We start from the raw sequence: 16,924 nt of genomic DNA, 5'->3' as shown, positions 1-16,924 counted from the left end.
TGGGTTTATGAAAGATGGTTTCACTTCTCTTCTATTTTATAGAACTGTTTCTTGCCAGTTATTCCTTTCTTCTCCTTTATTGTTTCTCTTACCTCCTTATTTTTCCTCTCCTCTTCCTTCCTATCTCACACATTCTAATATAATTTATCAGTGTTGCCTCACTTCTCTTTCGCTATTACTTTCCTCTTCTTTCTTTTGTTTTAGAGCCTCTATGTTTTAAGTAAAATCTGTAATGAGTTTTAAATGAGAATGACAGTTCTTTTTCTAGCAATCCATTGCTAGGTCTAGTTCTAGCTAAATTATGTTCTCGATGAAAACATAGCCTATATAATATATCTCCATATTCATTTGATCACATCTTAACACAATCTGTTACTCTCAGAAGTGGTTCTAAACTAGTTTTACTTCAGGAGGACCAAAGCTTTTGCTTTGTATATCAAGTGGTCACCCAACAAAATACCAAAATTGTTTATTGCACAAAAGTAAATAAAAAATGTCCTTAAAAACAAATCTCCAAATTTAGTCATTTAAGAAATATTTAACTAAAAAAACATGTTCTCATACCAAGTGAACAAGTATTTAATGCAGGGTTATTATCATTAACTAAAAACTAAAGCTAAATCTATAAATAAAAAAAGATGTTAATTAAAATAAAGCTGAAATAAAATAAAATAAAATATAAATATTAGTTGAAAAACTTAAACTAAAATTAGAAATGTTGCCAAGGCAGTAAACTGAAAGAAGTGAAAGAAGGACTAAAATGATTGACTGAAAATAAATAAAAACTAAAACTAACTAAAACTGAAACAAATTAAACCTAAATAGCAATATAAAAAAAAAGGCAAAATCACATTACTAAAAAGTTAACTAAAATTATCATGAAAACTAAAAATATAAAAATTTAAATTAAATTAAAAATATTAATAAAACTAAAATAACACTGATTTAATGTAGCCTTGATTATATCTTACTTTGCATTGTTTGCATCAAACTTTTCAAGGATAAGCACATCACGCATCCTGACCAAGTTGTCATTCACAGGTTCACTCTTGGTGAAGACACTCTCACTGTGTTAGTGTGTTAGTGAGGCTGATCACTGGGCAGTGGAACGGGGGTGGACTCAGTGCCAGTTTCCCCGCAGTGCCAGGGCAAACAGTAGTCTGTGAGTAATGACAGGAACCCAGTAGGCTAGAGAGGAAAGAGGAAACCCCCCAAAATAACATGTGTCTGGTTATCGACTGCTATCTATTCCTCACTCTGTGTCTCTTATTTTCTGTCCCTTTTGGTATCTTTCTGTTACATACAACTGGCACCAAAGGAAAAGACACGGAGCACGTTGATTAAGTATGGAACACAAACATGACTAAAACAAACAATCATAAAATTATCTGTAGGATTCTATGACAGAATGTCATTTCCAAAGGACAAGTCATTCTGAGACATTCCAACCACTACATTTCAATAAGTGGTAGCTAGCTACATATATGTAAAAAACAATTATATGATCAATAAGTTATGACAACATATGATTTTACATTGCTTTAACTCATCAAAATAAGTTAAGCAATTGACAACCTTTTTTTATAAGTTATACAAGATTCAACAATTTCTTTAAGTCAGTTTGATGTAATTTAAGTTGAAATGACTTAAACATCTAAGTTGATTGTACTAAAAAAATTAAGGCAGCATTTTAATAGCACATATTCATCTGGCCATGTGCGAGGGTGACGGAAAACCGGGAAATAAATATCCTGCTAATATCCTGGAATACATGATCTTGGTTTGGGAGAGCAGTGTTAACAGAACCTCTGACTGAACAAAAGACATTCATTTACTATTCAAATGTATTTCGAACAGGCAAATGCACAAAGGAACAGAGCACTCCAAACTCTGAAGTTCCGAAGTTGGAGCCAGTAATGAAATTGAAGCTCATTCATGAAAACACAAAAGCAGGGTATTGCTGAACGTGAGGTCATGCTTCCCAAGCCTAATGGATCTTATGTTTTTCATGCCCATTGTGCATTAGGTCTTGAGGAACAGATGGACACGTGTGTGGGCAACTTTTGTTTCAGTTTGAGGTTCACTGTTCTCGATTCATATGTAGCTATTATTAGATCCTCTCAGAATTACCATAGTAGAACTTCAATGACCATTTTATATCATGCTTCAATTAAATTTGTACCATTAGGGTCCATTAACTGATATATAGAGTTCTTTTTCAAAACATAAAAATATTCACATATAAAAATCAATCGCAATTTTGCCGTTGGTTCGAATAGCATGACCGTGATTACTTGCGGCCTTGTACTTGTAACACAACACCTTCATTTCTATGAAACAACGATTCAATAAACAAGACGTCAGTATTGAGCAACTTACATTTTAGACACAATATTTACAGTTATTTTTGTGTATTTTTCCTTCGTCAGCGAATATAGTTCAAGATGAAGTCGATGTGGGAAAAACATTTGCTGCATCCGAAATCACATACTTGCTTACTATATAGTGGGCGAAAAACTATATGTGATAAAAGAGAAGGTAAAAAGATTCTGAAGTGTGCATACGATGGACACTTTACTATCCCATTAGGCCACGGGAGAGGATTTGTGAATGGCAGTAAATGCTGGTAGGTCACATGATAATGACAACATGGCGAATGTATGTCCAGATTACATTCATACTACACACATTCATACTATGTAGAACATACTTTTTAGCGGTCATGGTGTAATTACGTATTCAAAATCGGTACCTACTCAAGAGAATATGCGATTTCGGACGCAGATCAACTGCACGGTCTTATACCGGCGCAAGAACCAATGAGGTTCTGAAGAACCTTGCTGCATTCAAAATCGCATACTGTATAGTACGATACCGCATTTGATTTGAAACTTAAAAAAATATGTTCTTTGTACGTACGAATGTAAGTATATGAATGAAATTCGGACGTGCCACATCCACCATGTTGTCACTGTCACATGCTCTGTTGGCATGCGGTTTTTCACATGCTAGAAGGGAAGTATTTGATTTCAGACTCAACGCCTCACCTCAGAATCTCGCCTGAAGTAGTATGTCATCTAGGAACCTTTCACATACTATTTATGAATACTCTGAATTCGGACACTGTTTTCATGTAGCCTACTGTTTTTTTGCCTATATAGGGAAGTAGGCATATTCAGATGCAGGGAGCCACTTGTTTAGTTCGTGAATTATTCTGTGTTTTGAAAGAATCGTTTGAGATTCAATTAAGCACTTAAAGGGATAGTTCCCCCCAAAATGAAAATACTGTCGTTTATTACTCACCCCCAAAGCCTAAATTAAATCTGTCCATCATATAAAGCGATCAAGTGTCTTCAAATTTTTTTTACTAAAGGGCTCAATTTATATGTATTAGTTTTATGATCTTTATATCAACTTTTTGAAGTGTCAAAGTGGCAGTTGCGTAGCTGTCAATGGAAGGACAGAAAGCTCTCAGATTTCATCAAAAAGATCTTCATTTGTGTTCCAAAGATGAACAAATGTTTTACAGGTTTGGAACGACATGAGGGTGAGTAATTAATGACAGATGTTTTATTTTTGGGGGATCTAAACCCTTTCAAGTAAATGTCTTGTCACCACCTACTGGGGGTAACCTTCAGAAAGTGTCACTGAAAAACTGTTCCTGAGAAAATTGAATGCACTTTATTAATAAGAAGGGGACTTGACTGGGTGGGGGGTCTCTGGGTCTGTAAAGATTGAAGGGTATTTATTATTTTTATGGTGTCAATTGTTCAGTAACCTATTAAATGAGGGATAGGCAGTAACCTATTAAATGTTGTATGTACAGTACTGGTTTGATGGTCATAGTACAGACACTTGAAGAGAGGAAGTGGAGACATAAAGGCAGTTTGTCCTTTATGTTGAATGTCTCTGTGTCTGTACTTGGTTATGAGCTCATTTTTCATCAACCTGTACACATACTTCGCCACAACCGACATGGTAACAAAAATGCAGTCCCTGATCTAATAAAAATGACATTTCAAGCAATTAAATGCTTCGAATTGATCAATTACTCTTTCATTAGTGGGTCAGGGGAACTCAAGGGAGTGTGGCAACTAGAACAGTCCCATTTCTATCTCACTTTCCTTCTTTAACATCCTTTTTCTCTTTCTTGCCATTTCGCCACCTTCACTGCCACATTATTGTGATATTCCCTGGATCCTCTTTTTCAGTCTTCGTTCCTGTCCTTTGCTTTCTATCTTCTTTTATATCCTTTGTGTCCTGTCCTGGATGACCTAGTAAAGCTCAGTCTAATGAAGTCTATTTAGTCCTGACAACAGAGACTATTAATGAAATGTTTGCTGATCTGATATCACTACTGTGCTTTTTCTCCTACAGCTTTATAGTCTATTTAAGTATAGAAAACTGACCCCCGATCAGTGTCAAAATAACAGTGGGGCCTACAATAGCACAGTGCATCATTAATATTTCAAAGGATGAAAAGAAATAGGGCGAAATGTTTTGTGCTGCTTCTTTTTTCTGTCGTATCAATTATTTATGCATTCTGCTGCTTAATCAACCTCTCTTATTTGGCCGAAGTGCCACAGACCACTTTATTAAAGCTAATTATCTTAACCTAGTTATATCGCATTACTAGGCTGCAGTTTGATAATAGAGCTCACACTCAGGAAGATTATTGAGATAATGATGAATGGGTTACACATTTGACTTGAATAAGCACCCTATGTCATCACAGTTAAGTCGTTCATTGCTAGGTTTGATATTGTAATGAAATAATCTTAATTATTAATCAAAGATTCTAATAACAGTAGGATAACGGGGAGAAACTAAAATGGTATCGAAATCTGACCACTTATTTATATTTAGTAACAAATATTTAACTATGGCATCACAGACAAAAAGCTTGACTGGTTGTTCGTTGTTTAAGTATGTGTCGCCCCCTAGAGGCTGTATATGAATAGCTGGAATGGAAAGTCTTTTAAATTAATACATAGTTATTATAATATAATTATTCATATATTTATCTTTTATACTCTTTATTTTCCTTTATGCAGGGTCTTTGTTTAAATTTTTTAAATAATGCATTAAGGAAAGGGGGATCGTCGTCTATAGGAATAGGGTCTATGCTGGGGAATATTGAGCCTATAGGCCTATGAATATGGAAATAAATGACTGAGTCGGGAGAGTGGGGTAAGATGAGCCAGTGGGTAAATCCCCCCCAATTTTGGCAACCATACACTTTTATTGTCATGTGACCATATATTTTGGAGCCACCCATCATTTTGACCTGAAAAATCAGTGGAAGAGTGGAAGGCACACATTTACTTTAAAAACTGTTTTTGGCTTGTCAAAGTAAAATTTTAGCATAACAGATGTAATGGCTGTAACATCAAAGCAAATTTGTCCAGGTCTAAAAATATTTATGATCCATATGGGTGATTTAGCCATGCAAATCATTTAGCTAAATATTAGCCTGAATTGGTAAGCTAGCTAGTTTTGTCCAAAATGGCAGCTTTGGGGTAAATTGAGCCAAATGCTGTGGGGTAAATTGAGCCTGCATTTTAACTTACCCCACCATAAGGCAGTTAAGTTAAATCTCTGAAGTAGCTTATAAACTGGTATAATTTCAATGTTATATTACTCAACTGGTTTAGTTTATCTTGTTTTTTTAGTTTGAGTTTAGGAACAATGTACAATTCCACCAAATCCTTCAACTAGAAGATGCTTTTTCACCAGATTATAATCATATCTTTCCACCTGTAGTCCATAATGGCCTAACATGTTCGGCATTGCAGAAAACCATGCCAATAACCTTTTGACTAAATGTTTATTAGTTTCAGTGAAATTGATTAAATCCTTCTAATTCAGATTGTATTTAATATTACTTAAACTCTCTGTTTAGTCTGTTTTTGGGAAGGTTACAACTTTGGTGTTCAACATAGCCTATTGTTTCAGAAATACAAACAATTAAAGATACTAAAACTTCATTTGGTTTTGTTTAAGTTTGCTTTAAGAAAATAAATATGTAGAAAGAAATAGGAAATTTGATTATTAAATTTGTTTTTAAGAGGTAAATTATCTTTAAAATTGTACGTGTTTGAATCAATTAATATATATAGTCAGTTTACACCCAGATGGAGCAACTAACCCACTGACTAGGATCAACTTACCCCAAACCTGCCCTTCGTCATAGATGTATTCTGATCATTTAAAACAATTGTAAACATCCTGAAATTTCTTTCGATACATTCATTGTACTTCTGCATAATTTTCTCTTATCTTGAGGAGCACATAAATAAAAAAATTTTTACCCCACTCTCCCCCTACTGGAGGTTTTTTTTTTGTTTTGTTTTACAGAATACAACTTTTTTCAAATGTAACATTCAAAGACAAATAAAAACGAACATGATATAAAAAAGAAAGTGTGTCACTTGGCATTTTAGAAATACAGCCAAACAGAAAAATGCTCAGTTATGTAGGTTCTTTCCAGTGAGATGAATAGCCTATATTAGGCTACAACAAAACCCACCTCAACACATTCAAAAATGCACGTTTGAACGTTTATATGGTGTTCATGTTTTAAAAAACAGACATTTTTAAACATATCTTTGTGGAGTAATGCAACTTTCGACGATGGCCCAATTACAAAACTGCTTAAGGTCGATACTCTACATAAAGCTTATGACACTTTGTTATTTTTAATGAAACATTTAACCGACACAGATGTAGGCTACAACATTTCCATACTGATTTACATCGAGGTTTTACTGAACTATGCCAAAGAAAGCATGCGCTGTGGAAATGCATGCGCATATGAACCATACGCTGTTATTTATCACAAATGCATAGGCTATAGGATCATATTAAAACAATACGTTTACTGTGTATGACGCCCAATGTTGGCTAAACTCAAGTTAGCACAGCTTCACAATAGTAACAACAACTGTAGTGGTATTCTAGTGAAAACAATGTTTGCCATGGTAATGTTTGTAAGGGTACAGAGTCAGATGTAAAATAACTCCCAAACGTGAGGATAAAAATGAATCACAGCAGATGATAGCAATATCTTAATATAGCTGCAAATTAAATATATTACGGAATTGTAAAATGTACAGCTCGTTCCAGTTAGGCTATACAATTCTATATCAAATCCATATATATAATCACATGATGTCATTTGTATATAAAACATGGAGTTTTTAAATCTGAGGTGGTAGGATATGGCATGCTAAACATTCAGCTGTTTAATGAAATTAACAATATATTGTCTATAACAAGCCTGTATTGGCTTAATCATTCTCATCCAAACTATAACAAATGCCTTGTACTTAATTTATTTTTAATTTTACAATGTATAAAATGACAGCACTGAATTATATCTGCATATAGAAAGGTAGTTACAGTTTCTAAAAAACAAACATTCTCCTTTATTCGACACACGTGAGTAGTTTCAGAACAATCATTCACTGAACTGCACTGTTTACATTTGGCACTTTTTTGAATTAGTCTGTGAAGTAGGTGAGGCACAGGACAAACAAACACCGAGCATGACATGCCTTGTGTGACTGTCCTGAAATTCAGCAGCCAAAAAGAAGATAGAGATTTAAAAAACGAAGGTATTTGTGGTGTGATTCCGCTGGTTTCTCAGGCACAGGTGACTCTGATGTCATAGGTGTAAGCCCATAATGGGTTTAGCTGTCTGGGGAACCCTGCCCAAAGTCCTCTTGTCATCTGGGCAGATAGCTGGATACTATAACACTGTGGCCTCTTCCATGGCGTTTACCCACCTGCAAAATAACAGTTTCTTTAACGGATTTCTGTTGATTTCATTTGTGACAATGCATCATCTCAGTCTGTTTTCTCTAAACGTGTGGATATTTGGAGTGTTTTGTGACTCTTGTGTGTCATACCTGCGTGCAGTATGCTGGTCATCTGCTCTGAAGGTGTAATACAGTGTTTTTTTATGGTAGAGCTGGAAAACATTGTCTGTGTCTTCCCCCTCTGATCGATCAGACAGCTTCACAGTAAAACCCTGCAGAGGAAGACTTTCAGATGCCACTTTATCCTGCAGACACAGAAGAGAAAGACAGTTCAAATATGTGCAAGGGGTTGTATGCTACATGGTACTGCATATTTCAGTACCTGACCCATGAAAAATGCTTTTATTTAGCACAGTTCAGTGAGTCAGATTTAAAAAATAATATTTAATAACACTGAATAAATAAAAATTGTTAATAATAAGAAATGTTTCTTGAGCACCAAATAAGCATATTTGAATGATTTTTGAGACACTGAAGACTGGAGTAATGATGCTGAAAATTCAGCTTTACCATCACCGGAATAAATTACATTTTAAAAAATATTCACATAGAAAACATCTATTTTAAATTGTAATAATATTTCACAATATTACTGTTTTTACTTCTTTCAAAAACATAAAAAAATTGTATGAATGTTTCCAAACTTTTGACAGGTACTGTATATTTTCTGCCTTATTCTGAAATAATATATATATATATATATATATATATATATATATATTTTTTTTTTTTTACGTTGTATGAAATCCATGAGGACTTAATGCACAAGTGATTGTAGTACATGTAGTACATAGGAAAAATATTATAGATATTAGTGTTATTGTTCAGCAGTGTATTTGATTTTTTTTAACGAATTAAAAGCAAGAGATGCGATACAAAATAAAAAGGTAAGATAAAAACTGGTATTACACCTGACATCTCTGTCCCCCTCACTCCTGAAATGATGGCTATGCCCCTGACCTGACATCAGCAATGATGCTGAAAATTCAGTTGTGCCCTTCCAGAATAAATTGCACTTATAAATTGCACTTAAAATATATTAAAATAGAAAACGGTTATTTTAAATATTTTAAATATGAATCACAATATTACTGTTTTTACTGTATTTTTTAACTTGATTTTTAGTCCATGTGATATGTGAAAATTATGTTCACTTTTTCATAAAAGCATGAAACTTGGTACACATGTACAGTTTGCAGCCCTGGACATTTTCAGAAATGGAGCCATCGCAAAAATGCATCGTGGCGGCCATTTTGCTTTCCACCATAACTGAATTATGTATTTTATTATTATATCTCCTGAACCAAACATGATAGGATGGAAAATGTGATGTCACAAATGTGATATCATCTGAAGCTGGGGACACACAAAAAGATTTTTAAAATCGTATAATATTTTCAAAATGTGAGAAACCACAAACATGACGATAAAAAATCTTAGATTTATCTGTTTTGTTCCTCTGTAGTGTGGAGTGCCGCGAATGTGACCAGGAAAGCACACCACACACAAACATATTCCATTCACAGACAACAGTGTCCCGCCTGTGAACACGGGAAATCACGCAAAATGTCTTGCATCAAACGTGACTTGGCGGACAACTGGCACGAAGAAATGGTGCTTATAGTGTATGGATTGCTTTTTAAGCCAGAGACACACCAAGCCGGCAGTCAGCCGTCGGGCAGTTTTTGAGCGTCAGCCGACTTAGGTTTTCCGGTGTGTTCCACACCGTTGGCTCTAGTCAACACAGTTGGCTTTCATCAGCGCTCGTTCTTTGGCGTGGGTTGGGTGTGTCCCTACCCTTACAGAAAATTAGCGGGGGACAAAAAGTTAGATGGAATCATGGAGATGGTGTGAACATGAACTTTACATGTTACAGCATGAGCTGGAGGTGAGTCTTCCGTCAGCTCGCTTTCTGATTGGGTATTGTTTCGTTTTACGTGATAATCTCCAGAGCATGCGCACGTTTGTCCTCGGGGGTTCCCCCAACACAACAGGATTTCTGATTTGATTGGAGATTGGGGCGGTTTCCGCGTTCTTCCGAGCAGATTCGGTCACTCTTAACACACCTCACACCAGAGGAAAATCTGATAAGATAATTTGTAGAACCATCAAGATAATCGCGACTTTACCTGGCATTGTCGGAAGGGGAGAAATTGGTTCAACATCACCCCAAATATCTTGTGGTGTGTACCAAGTGATGAGTTTGAGAATGCCATGGAGTTCAGCAGTAAGGGTATCTCTGAAAACTGACATCGTGAACAGGCCAAAAGTGTCCAGCTGAAATTCAAGACATTTGAGTTGGCTGACGTGAGGACAGCAACAACCTTCTGAAGCTGAACTCAAGAGAATTAGCAGACCAAGCTGTTGTGGATGCTGTTCGAGTTGCAGAGGATGGACCAAGACAAAAGCAGTACAAACTCTTTGTTGCAGAGAGGATGCAGGGCACAAAACGCATCACTGTCCATTTGAAGAGGAACAAGCTCCCTCTTTTTAAAACAGCTCCGATAAGAGGACAGTCCCAGACAAAACTCACTGAAAATGACTGTGCACTGTTTTCCAAACTCTACATTGCCTGTCAGACCCATGATGGGAACCATGAAAACTTCTTCAAAAACGTAAATCAGGCCTACCCTCCATCACTCTCACTTAATGGTGGACTACGCTTGGGAAACAAGGCTGATCTGCCTGGGAAACAGTATAAGCAGTGTGACAGTGAGGTCTAAATATGATATGGGTCAGCAGTCATCAACATGCTGAAACCAGGCATAGCTAAAACCTTAAATGGCTTTTCCAGCAAGATCTTCATACATTATATTAAAGGGAAACTTGAAATGGTCAACAGAGTGGATGTTGTTTAGGACTGCTATGAAGTTACCAGCTTAAAGTCACAGAAGCGGGAAAAGGGGACAAGAACAAGAGTGGATGGAAAAAGACAAGTTAACAAACCAACGGCATAGGCTTCATGAGAGTGGATAAAAACAAAACAGAGCTCTTTTACTTTCTGGCCAGGAACCTTGTGGAAAGGTCAACTACCAAACGAGTTGTTTACACATGCGGACCCAAACATCTCACCCACAAGAATCAGATCAGATTACACCTTGCACACATGAAGAGGCACATACAAGGATACTACTACATGCGGTGGATGCCGCAAGAAAAGGATTAAAAAAGATCACCCTGCACACTGTGGACCAACTGTTGTGGTTCTAGCCATAGCACATGTGTCAGAGCTGGACATTGAGGAGTTGTGGGTGGCATTTAGGACTGGCAAGAACTTCAGATACATATCTGCCCATGAGATTGCCAAGTCTCTGGGTCCTGACAAATCCAAGGCCTTTCCTGTATTCCATGCCTTCACTGGCTGTGACACAGTCTCTGAATTTGCAACCAGGGGCAAGAAGCCAGTATGGGATACCTGGAATGCAGATGAAATGGCAACATAGGCCTTCATGGCTCTGTCAAAGGCTCCAAAAAGCATTCCTGAGGAGGTAATTTCCATTGTTGAGCTCTTCACAATTCTCCTCTATGATCGCATCAGCAGCCAACTCAACATCGATCAAGCTCGTCTTGAGTTGTTCACAAAGAAAGGAAGGATGAATGGAGCAAATCCCCCAAACTAAGGATGCACTGGTGCAGTCAAGTCAAGTCACCTTCATTTTTATAACGCTTTTTACAATATAGATTGATTTAAAGCAGCTTTACAGTGATAATAGGAAATTCATTCAACAAAGATTGTTCTGGCCGTACAGCAGCTCTAGGAGAAAATCATTGTCCAGCTTCAGTAAGTTTTTTTATTGATTCATTTCCGTTGACAACTCTGTTTTGACAACAAAACAGACAGCTCTCAATGCACTCCAGCCATTCATCCACACGACAACGGCGCCCTGGTGGCCCGAAAGAGCAAACTCCGAAATAGGTTTCAAAGTGCAAACTCTTGAAAGCGAGTTTTGAAAATGATACCGTTCTCATCTCTGCGTAAACTTCAAAAGCATAAATCTGTGAAAACGGCGACGGTATGCACATACGAATTACGTGTTCGGTCAACAGGCATGCACATTTGAATGCGTATGTGCGTGGACGCATAGTCTTTGTTTACAAAGTGCAGCACCTCAAAAGAGCAGTGTACCAAGGAGGACACTGTTGGAGAAAAGCACTTGAGGTGGCACCAAATATGCCATCTCCAACAGACTGGGGTTGGATGGACCCAAGCGATTGGAGACCATCATGGTCAACTCTTCCACAGGCAAGCCAGTCCATCCTTAAAATCTGAAGTTGTGGCTGCAAGAAAAGGCTGCCGTTGGCATTGCAAATGCAAAAAATCCTCCTTAAAGTGCACAGCTCTGTGTCAATGTGGAGGAGACTGTGAAGGAGACATTGAAGAATAGGTTCAACAACAACAAAACAATCAAACAAACGTGTTTCTGAAATAGATTTTTTTGAAGTAAATCTTTGTGTTTGACATTCTTTTTAAGCTATGTTGCTGAGGTCATGTAGAATATTCTACTCTTTACAGTCACTGTATTGTCAAGGTTAATGAACAAAAGGATTAAGCTTTTTAAACTCTACACAACATGCATGCAACAGACATGATATTATAGAGTCTAGCCTAGGTTCTCAGATACTGTGATTTCCTTTTCACAACCCCGAATTCACCATTAACTATTCACCTGAACAGTTTATGATGTTGTATATGGTATCATTGTAATCATTGTAATCATTGACCATCAAAACATAGAGGTAGACATCATCTTTTCTGTGTTATCATGTTTGATTCAGGAGATATGATACAAAATACATCATTTGGTTATGGTGGAAAGTAAAATGGGCGCCAATGGCAGCCACAAGGCGTTTTTGCGATGGCTCCATTTCTGAAAATGTTCAGGGCCCCAAACTGTACAAGAGTACCAAGTTTCATGCTTTTATGAAAAAGTTAACATATCACCTCAAATTTTACTCATATCACCTGGACTATTAGTAATGATGCAACATACCAGAGGCTCTCTTATCAAAGCCAAAATGTTGGTATCGATCCAACGCACAATTCATTCACACTTACAAATAATCAGATAGAGTAAATAGTATGCGTATTTGGCATGCTATCCGAGGAGAGGACTCCAAACTCTGTATTTTGGCCCGAACTACTCCCCCCAGTACTTTGGTTAGGATAGTAACCAGGCAAGTCTGGGGAGACGGGGTGGTGAAAGGATGCTGAAAACTGTCGAGGAACATAGGTGAATCGGCTGCATATATAGGCCTCCTCTCAAGCTGATTGGATAGATTATTTGAACATGTTCCACCCTAATGTAGTTTGTTCACTAAAATACAGGTCACTAAAGACCAGGTGAAAATAAAATTGTACAAAAACAAAAAAAATAGGATAGTGATTGTGATGTGTGCGTGTATGCATATGAGTGTTTGTGTGCACGTAATCTAGTGTCTGTGCTGGTGTGGGAGACTCTGGGTCCCCTCACCTCTCGTGCTTTAAAGGTGTAGAGCACCTTGTCTTTGAGCAGGAACCACAGCCTCTTCCACTTCCTTTTGCTCTTTTTGCGCCTTTGCAGACTGCCACTGATAGTGGACCCCTCTGCACCCACAGATACCTGCACACATGGAGTCTTTTTAGACACATTGTGTAATCATGTTTTGGAAGTGAAGGAGCAGGGGAGAGTTTGTGTGTGTGTGTGTGTGTGTGTGTGTGTGTGTGTGTGTGTGTGTGTGTGTGTGTGTGTGTGTGTGTATGTATGTGTGTGTGTGTGTGTGTGTGTGTGTGTGTGTGTGTGAATACTGTGTGTGTGTGTGTGTGTGTGTACCTGTGTGAGAGGTGAGCTGCTCTTTCTGTTCCTCCACAGGCTGGGCGGCTGTAGGCTCTGGAACACAGCAGAGAGAGGCCTGCTGGCCCTGTTTGTGCGGGGACTAGCGCTCCCACATGATCCAGGAATATTACCACCTACATAGACATCATACACTGACATTAACTAGACAGAAATCAAGATTATTTTAAATGTTTCAAATGGAAAATAGCATATTTTGTTTAAACAATCAATTGCAGATGAATAATGATGAATATTGAGAATACATTTTATTTTGGATAATATATATAAAAAAAAATATTGAACTGTGACACTGCATATTAAAGGGATAGTTCACCCAAAACATTTTGTAATCACTTACTCACCCTCATGTTGTTCTAAACCTGTATCCATTTCTTTCCTCTGCTTAACACAAAATAATATATTTTAAAGAATGTTCCTAATCAAACAGCTGATGAGTCCCTCCACTTCCAAAGTAGGAAACAAAATACTATGGAAGTCAATGGGTGCTGTCAACTGTTTGATTACCAACATTCTTTAAAATATATTATTTTGTGTTCAACAGAAGAAAGAAACTCCTACAGGTTTGGAACAACATGAGGGTGAGTAAATGATGACAACATTTTCATTTTTGGGTGAACTATCCCTTTAAAGGGTTCAGATTAGCATCCAATCAAAGTGAACAGTTTACATGAACAATTTCTGTACAATTTCTAATCCTAAATTGCATAACACACTGTATAATTTTGCAGTCTTACCCCTCTTCCTGAGCTCAGCGTAGCAGTGATCACAGACTTTAGCCACCCTATCCTTCAGGTACTTTAGAGGATACCTGTTCCGCGAGCAGGAACGACACACAACCTAAAAATCATTTGAATAAAGAAGAGATGCTAATGTCAATAGTTAGAAAGTAGGGTGAGAATTTAATGCTGATATTTAGTATACACTAATGTTTAAAAGATTGGGTCAGTAAGATTTTTTAAAATAAATTAATACATTTATTCTGCGAGTATGCATTAAATTGATCAAATATGACAGTTAAGACATCTATATAATGTTACTCATATTTCAAATAAATACTGTTATTTTGAACTTTCTATTCATTCAACATTTTAACAAATGTTTTTGAGTACCGCACTTTATTTTAAACTGAAATAATATTTCACAATATTAGTTATACTGTATTTTGATCAAATAGATACAGCCTTGATGAGCATAAAATACTTATTTAAAAAACATTTAAAAAATCTTACTGACCTCAAATGTAATCTGTTTTAGTTAGTGTTTTATTTAGATTTTTTATTTTCAAATGATTTATTTCTTATAGTTTAACTTTTTTATTATTTTATTAATTATTAGCCTTTCCCCTGCTGTTTCTTTCCAAACCCTAGTATGGGAAACCCTGATGTTATGTAATGTTTAATGCACTTCATGTTGTTGATAGCAAAAATAGGGAATAGTTTCCCTTTCTCTTTGTATTTTTTATCCTTATGGTACAAGATTATACTATTCAAACCAATGTTATAAAAAAAATGTTCAAAAGAAATCTAAAAGTAATCAAAAAGTAGTCAGATTATACTACCTAAGATGTGCAATATAATATATTATGTTAATAACTGTGCACTATAAAATCAACATATTACTGTGAATAAACTAAATAGTAAACAAAACTCTTTCCTGACACAAGAGGGAGCTGACACTTAATCTTTTACCTTTCCACATGCGTTGCAGTGATGCCGTCGCAGTGTTAGGCTGAAGTCTGACGTGCAGTTCATGCACATCATCACATGTGACACAGGAACCAGAACAGGAGCAGCCTCTCCCAGAGACATCCATAACTTCTCTCTCGCCTGGAAACATGGACAGTGATAGCGAATGTGATTACACAAATTTCATTATTTAGGTTCTTTACAGAGGACCTATTATGCTTTTTATACAGTTTAAACTTTCTTTAGTGTGTAATATTGCTGTTTGAGCATGAATAAGGTCTGCAAAGTTACGAAGTCACTGAAAAAGGAGTTATTCTCTATATCAGTAAGCAGTGATTCTGACAACATCTCGATTGTAGTCTTGTGTTTTCTTCTGGGAACGAACACATCACAGTATATCCCTCATTTAAATAATTCCTGCCTAAGGCATACACAAAATAAGGGGTGAGGCCTGGTTGAGTTGCGTTAGTAGTGGGTTGTCGCCATGTCTTAGAGACGCTGCTTTTTCCACCCTGGATCTAACATGGTTAAGGGCGTGACATTTCCAAAACATGCTTGAAGCATTTGACCAATCACAACACACTGGTTCAGCCAACCAATCAGAGCACATTGTGCTTTTTGGGCAGAGGGGCTTCATAGAGAAAGGAACTAAAAAGAGTGTTACAGACAGACTGGGAAAGGTGCTGCAACAATGTAAAATATGTGAAAAATAATGTTTTTTGAACAGTCAAGCATGAAAACCTATTCTAGTAGACCCCAAAAACAAAAGCAAGACTTTGTAAAAGGGCATATTATGGCCTCTTTAATTCTGAATACTAATGCAATAAACAAAAGCTTTGTGATGATGTTCCTTCTGTTGCTGGTTTTATAACTGGACCATACTGTAGATGTTTTGGTATGGTGGCAGTGTAAGATAATATCCTCACACCTCACTAGAGCAGCTGAAGGTATTGAGGCCTGCAGCGTGATCCGCTATAGCCCGGCTCAACGTGTGGAACCAGTCTTCTCTCTCTCCTAAAGAACTATCAGAGACAGAAAGAAGCCATGCTTGAAGTGACTGAATGACAGTGGATATCAGTATATACAGTACAGACACATGCAAACAATTATGGAAATGCTTATTACCTCGCTGAGAGGGTGATGGTAACCTCGCTGACTTCTATTCTGAGCGTGTTGAGCACATTGTCTATGACAGGTTTACTGACCTACAGACACATGAAAACATACATTTTAAAATACTTAATACCATTTGAATCACACCTCATCTAATGGAGTCAACCATTTTGTTTCTTAGTTGGATAAACAAAAAAAATGAAACTGATCTTCTGAGAAGTGCTGCTTTCTTACCTTCATTCCACTTAAAGTCAGTGTGTTCTTCAGCCTGTATTTACCATCCTGCTGAGGGTAGGTGTACAGCATCACGTCATTCATCTGCAACACACACATTCACTTAGCTAAAATGGGACAATTCCAGAGATTTATATTGTTTTTATTTACTTTATTGTTAAACCATTCCCCTCCCTTTTGCATCGACATCTCTTCTCTGATAGAGAAGCTATTTTACTCGGATATACATCACAATAGG

At 36.8% G+C, this 16,924-nt stretch overlaps 1 protein-coding gene across 3 annotated transcripts in view; it reads right to left on the bottom strand.

Moving 5' to 3' along the window:
- Positions 1–6,679: 6,679 nt before the first annotated feature.
- The window catches only part of fgd5a (FYVE, RhoGEF and PH domain containing 5a), a 47,827-nt gene continuing 37,582 nt past the window's right edge, over positions 6,680–16,924 (bottom strand). For 2 of the 3 annotated variants that reach the window (XM_082155233.1, XM_082155235.1), the window contains exons 13-21: positions 16,687–16,770; positions 16,465–16,544; positions 16,268–16,361; positions 15,343–15,480; positions 14,389–14,491; positions 13,631–13,767; positions 13,292–13,420; positions 7,911–8,065; positions 6,680–7,787 (exon numbers count right to left, since the gene is read on the bottom strand). In XM_082155233.1, the coding sequence (XP_082011359.1) occupies positions 7,751–7,787; positions 7,911–8,065; positions 13,292–13,420; positions 13,631–13,767; positions 14,389–14,491; positions 15,343–15,480; positions 16,268–16,361; positions 16,465–16,544; positions 16,687–16,770 (957 nt within the window). In that variant the 3' untranslated portion in view covers positions 6,680–7,750. The remainder of the gene's footprint in view (positions 7,788–7,910; positions 8,066–13,291; positions 13,421–13,630; positions 13,768–14,388; positions 14,492–15,342; positions 15,481–16,267; positions 16,362–16,464; positions 16,545–16,686; positions 16,771–16,924) is intronic. The other variant, XM_082155234.1, reaches the window with a different exon arrangement.

Source organism: Leuciscus leuciscus (genome assembly GCF_965113295.1).
Source record: "Leuciscus leuciscus genome assembly, chromosome: 23".
Classification (NCBI taxonomy): Eukaryota; Metazoa; Chordata; class Actinopteri; order Cypriniformes; family Leuciscidae; genus Leuciscus; species Leuciscus leuciscus.
Note: the sequence above shows the minus strand (reverse complement) of the source record. Positions and strands in the feature narration are given on the sequence as shown.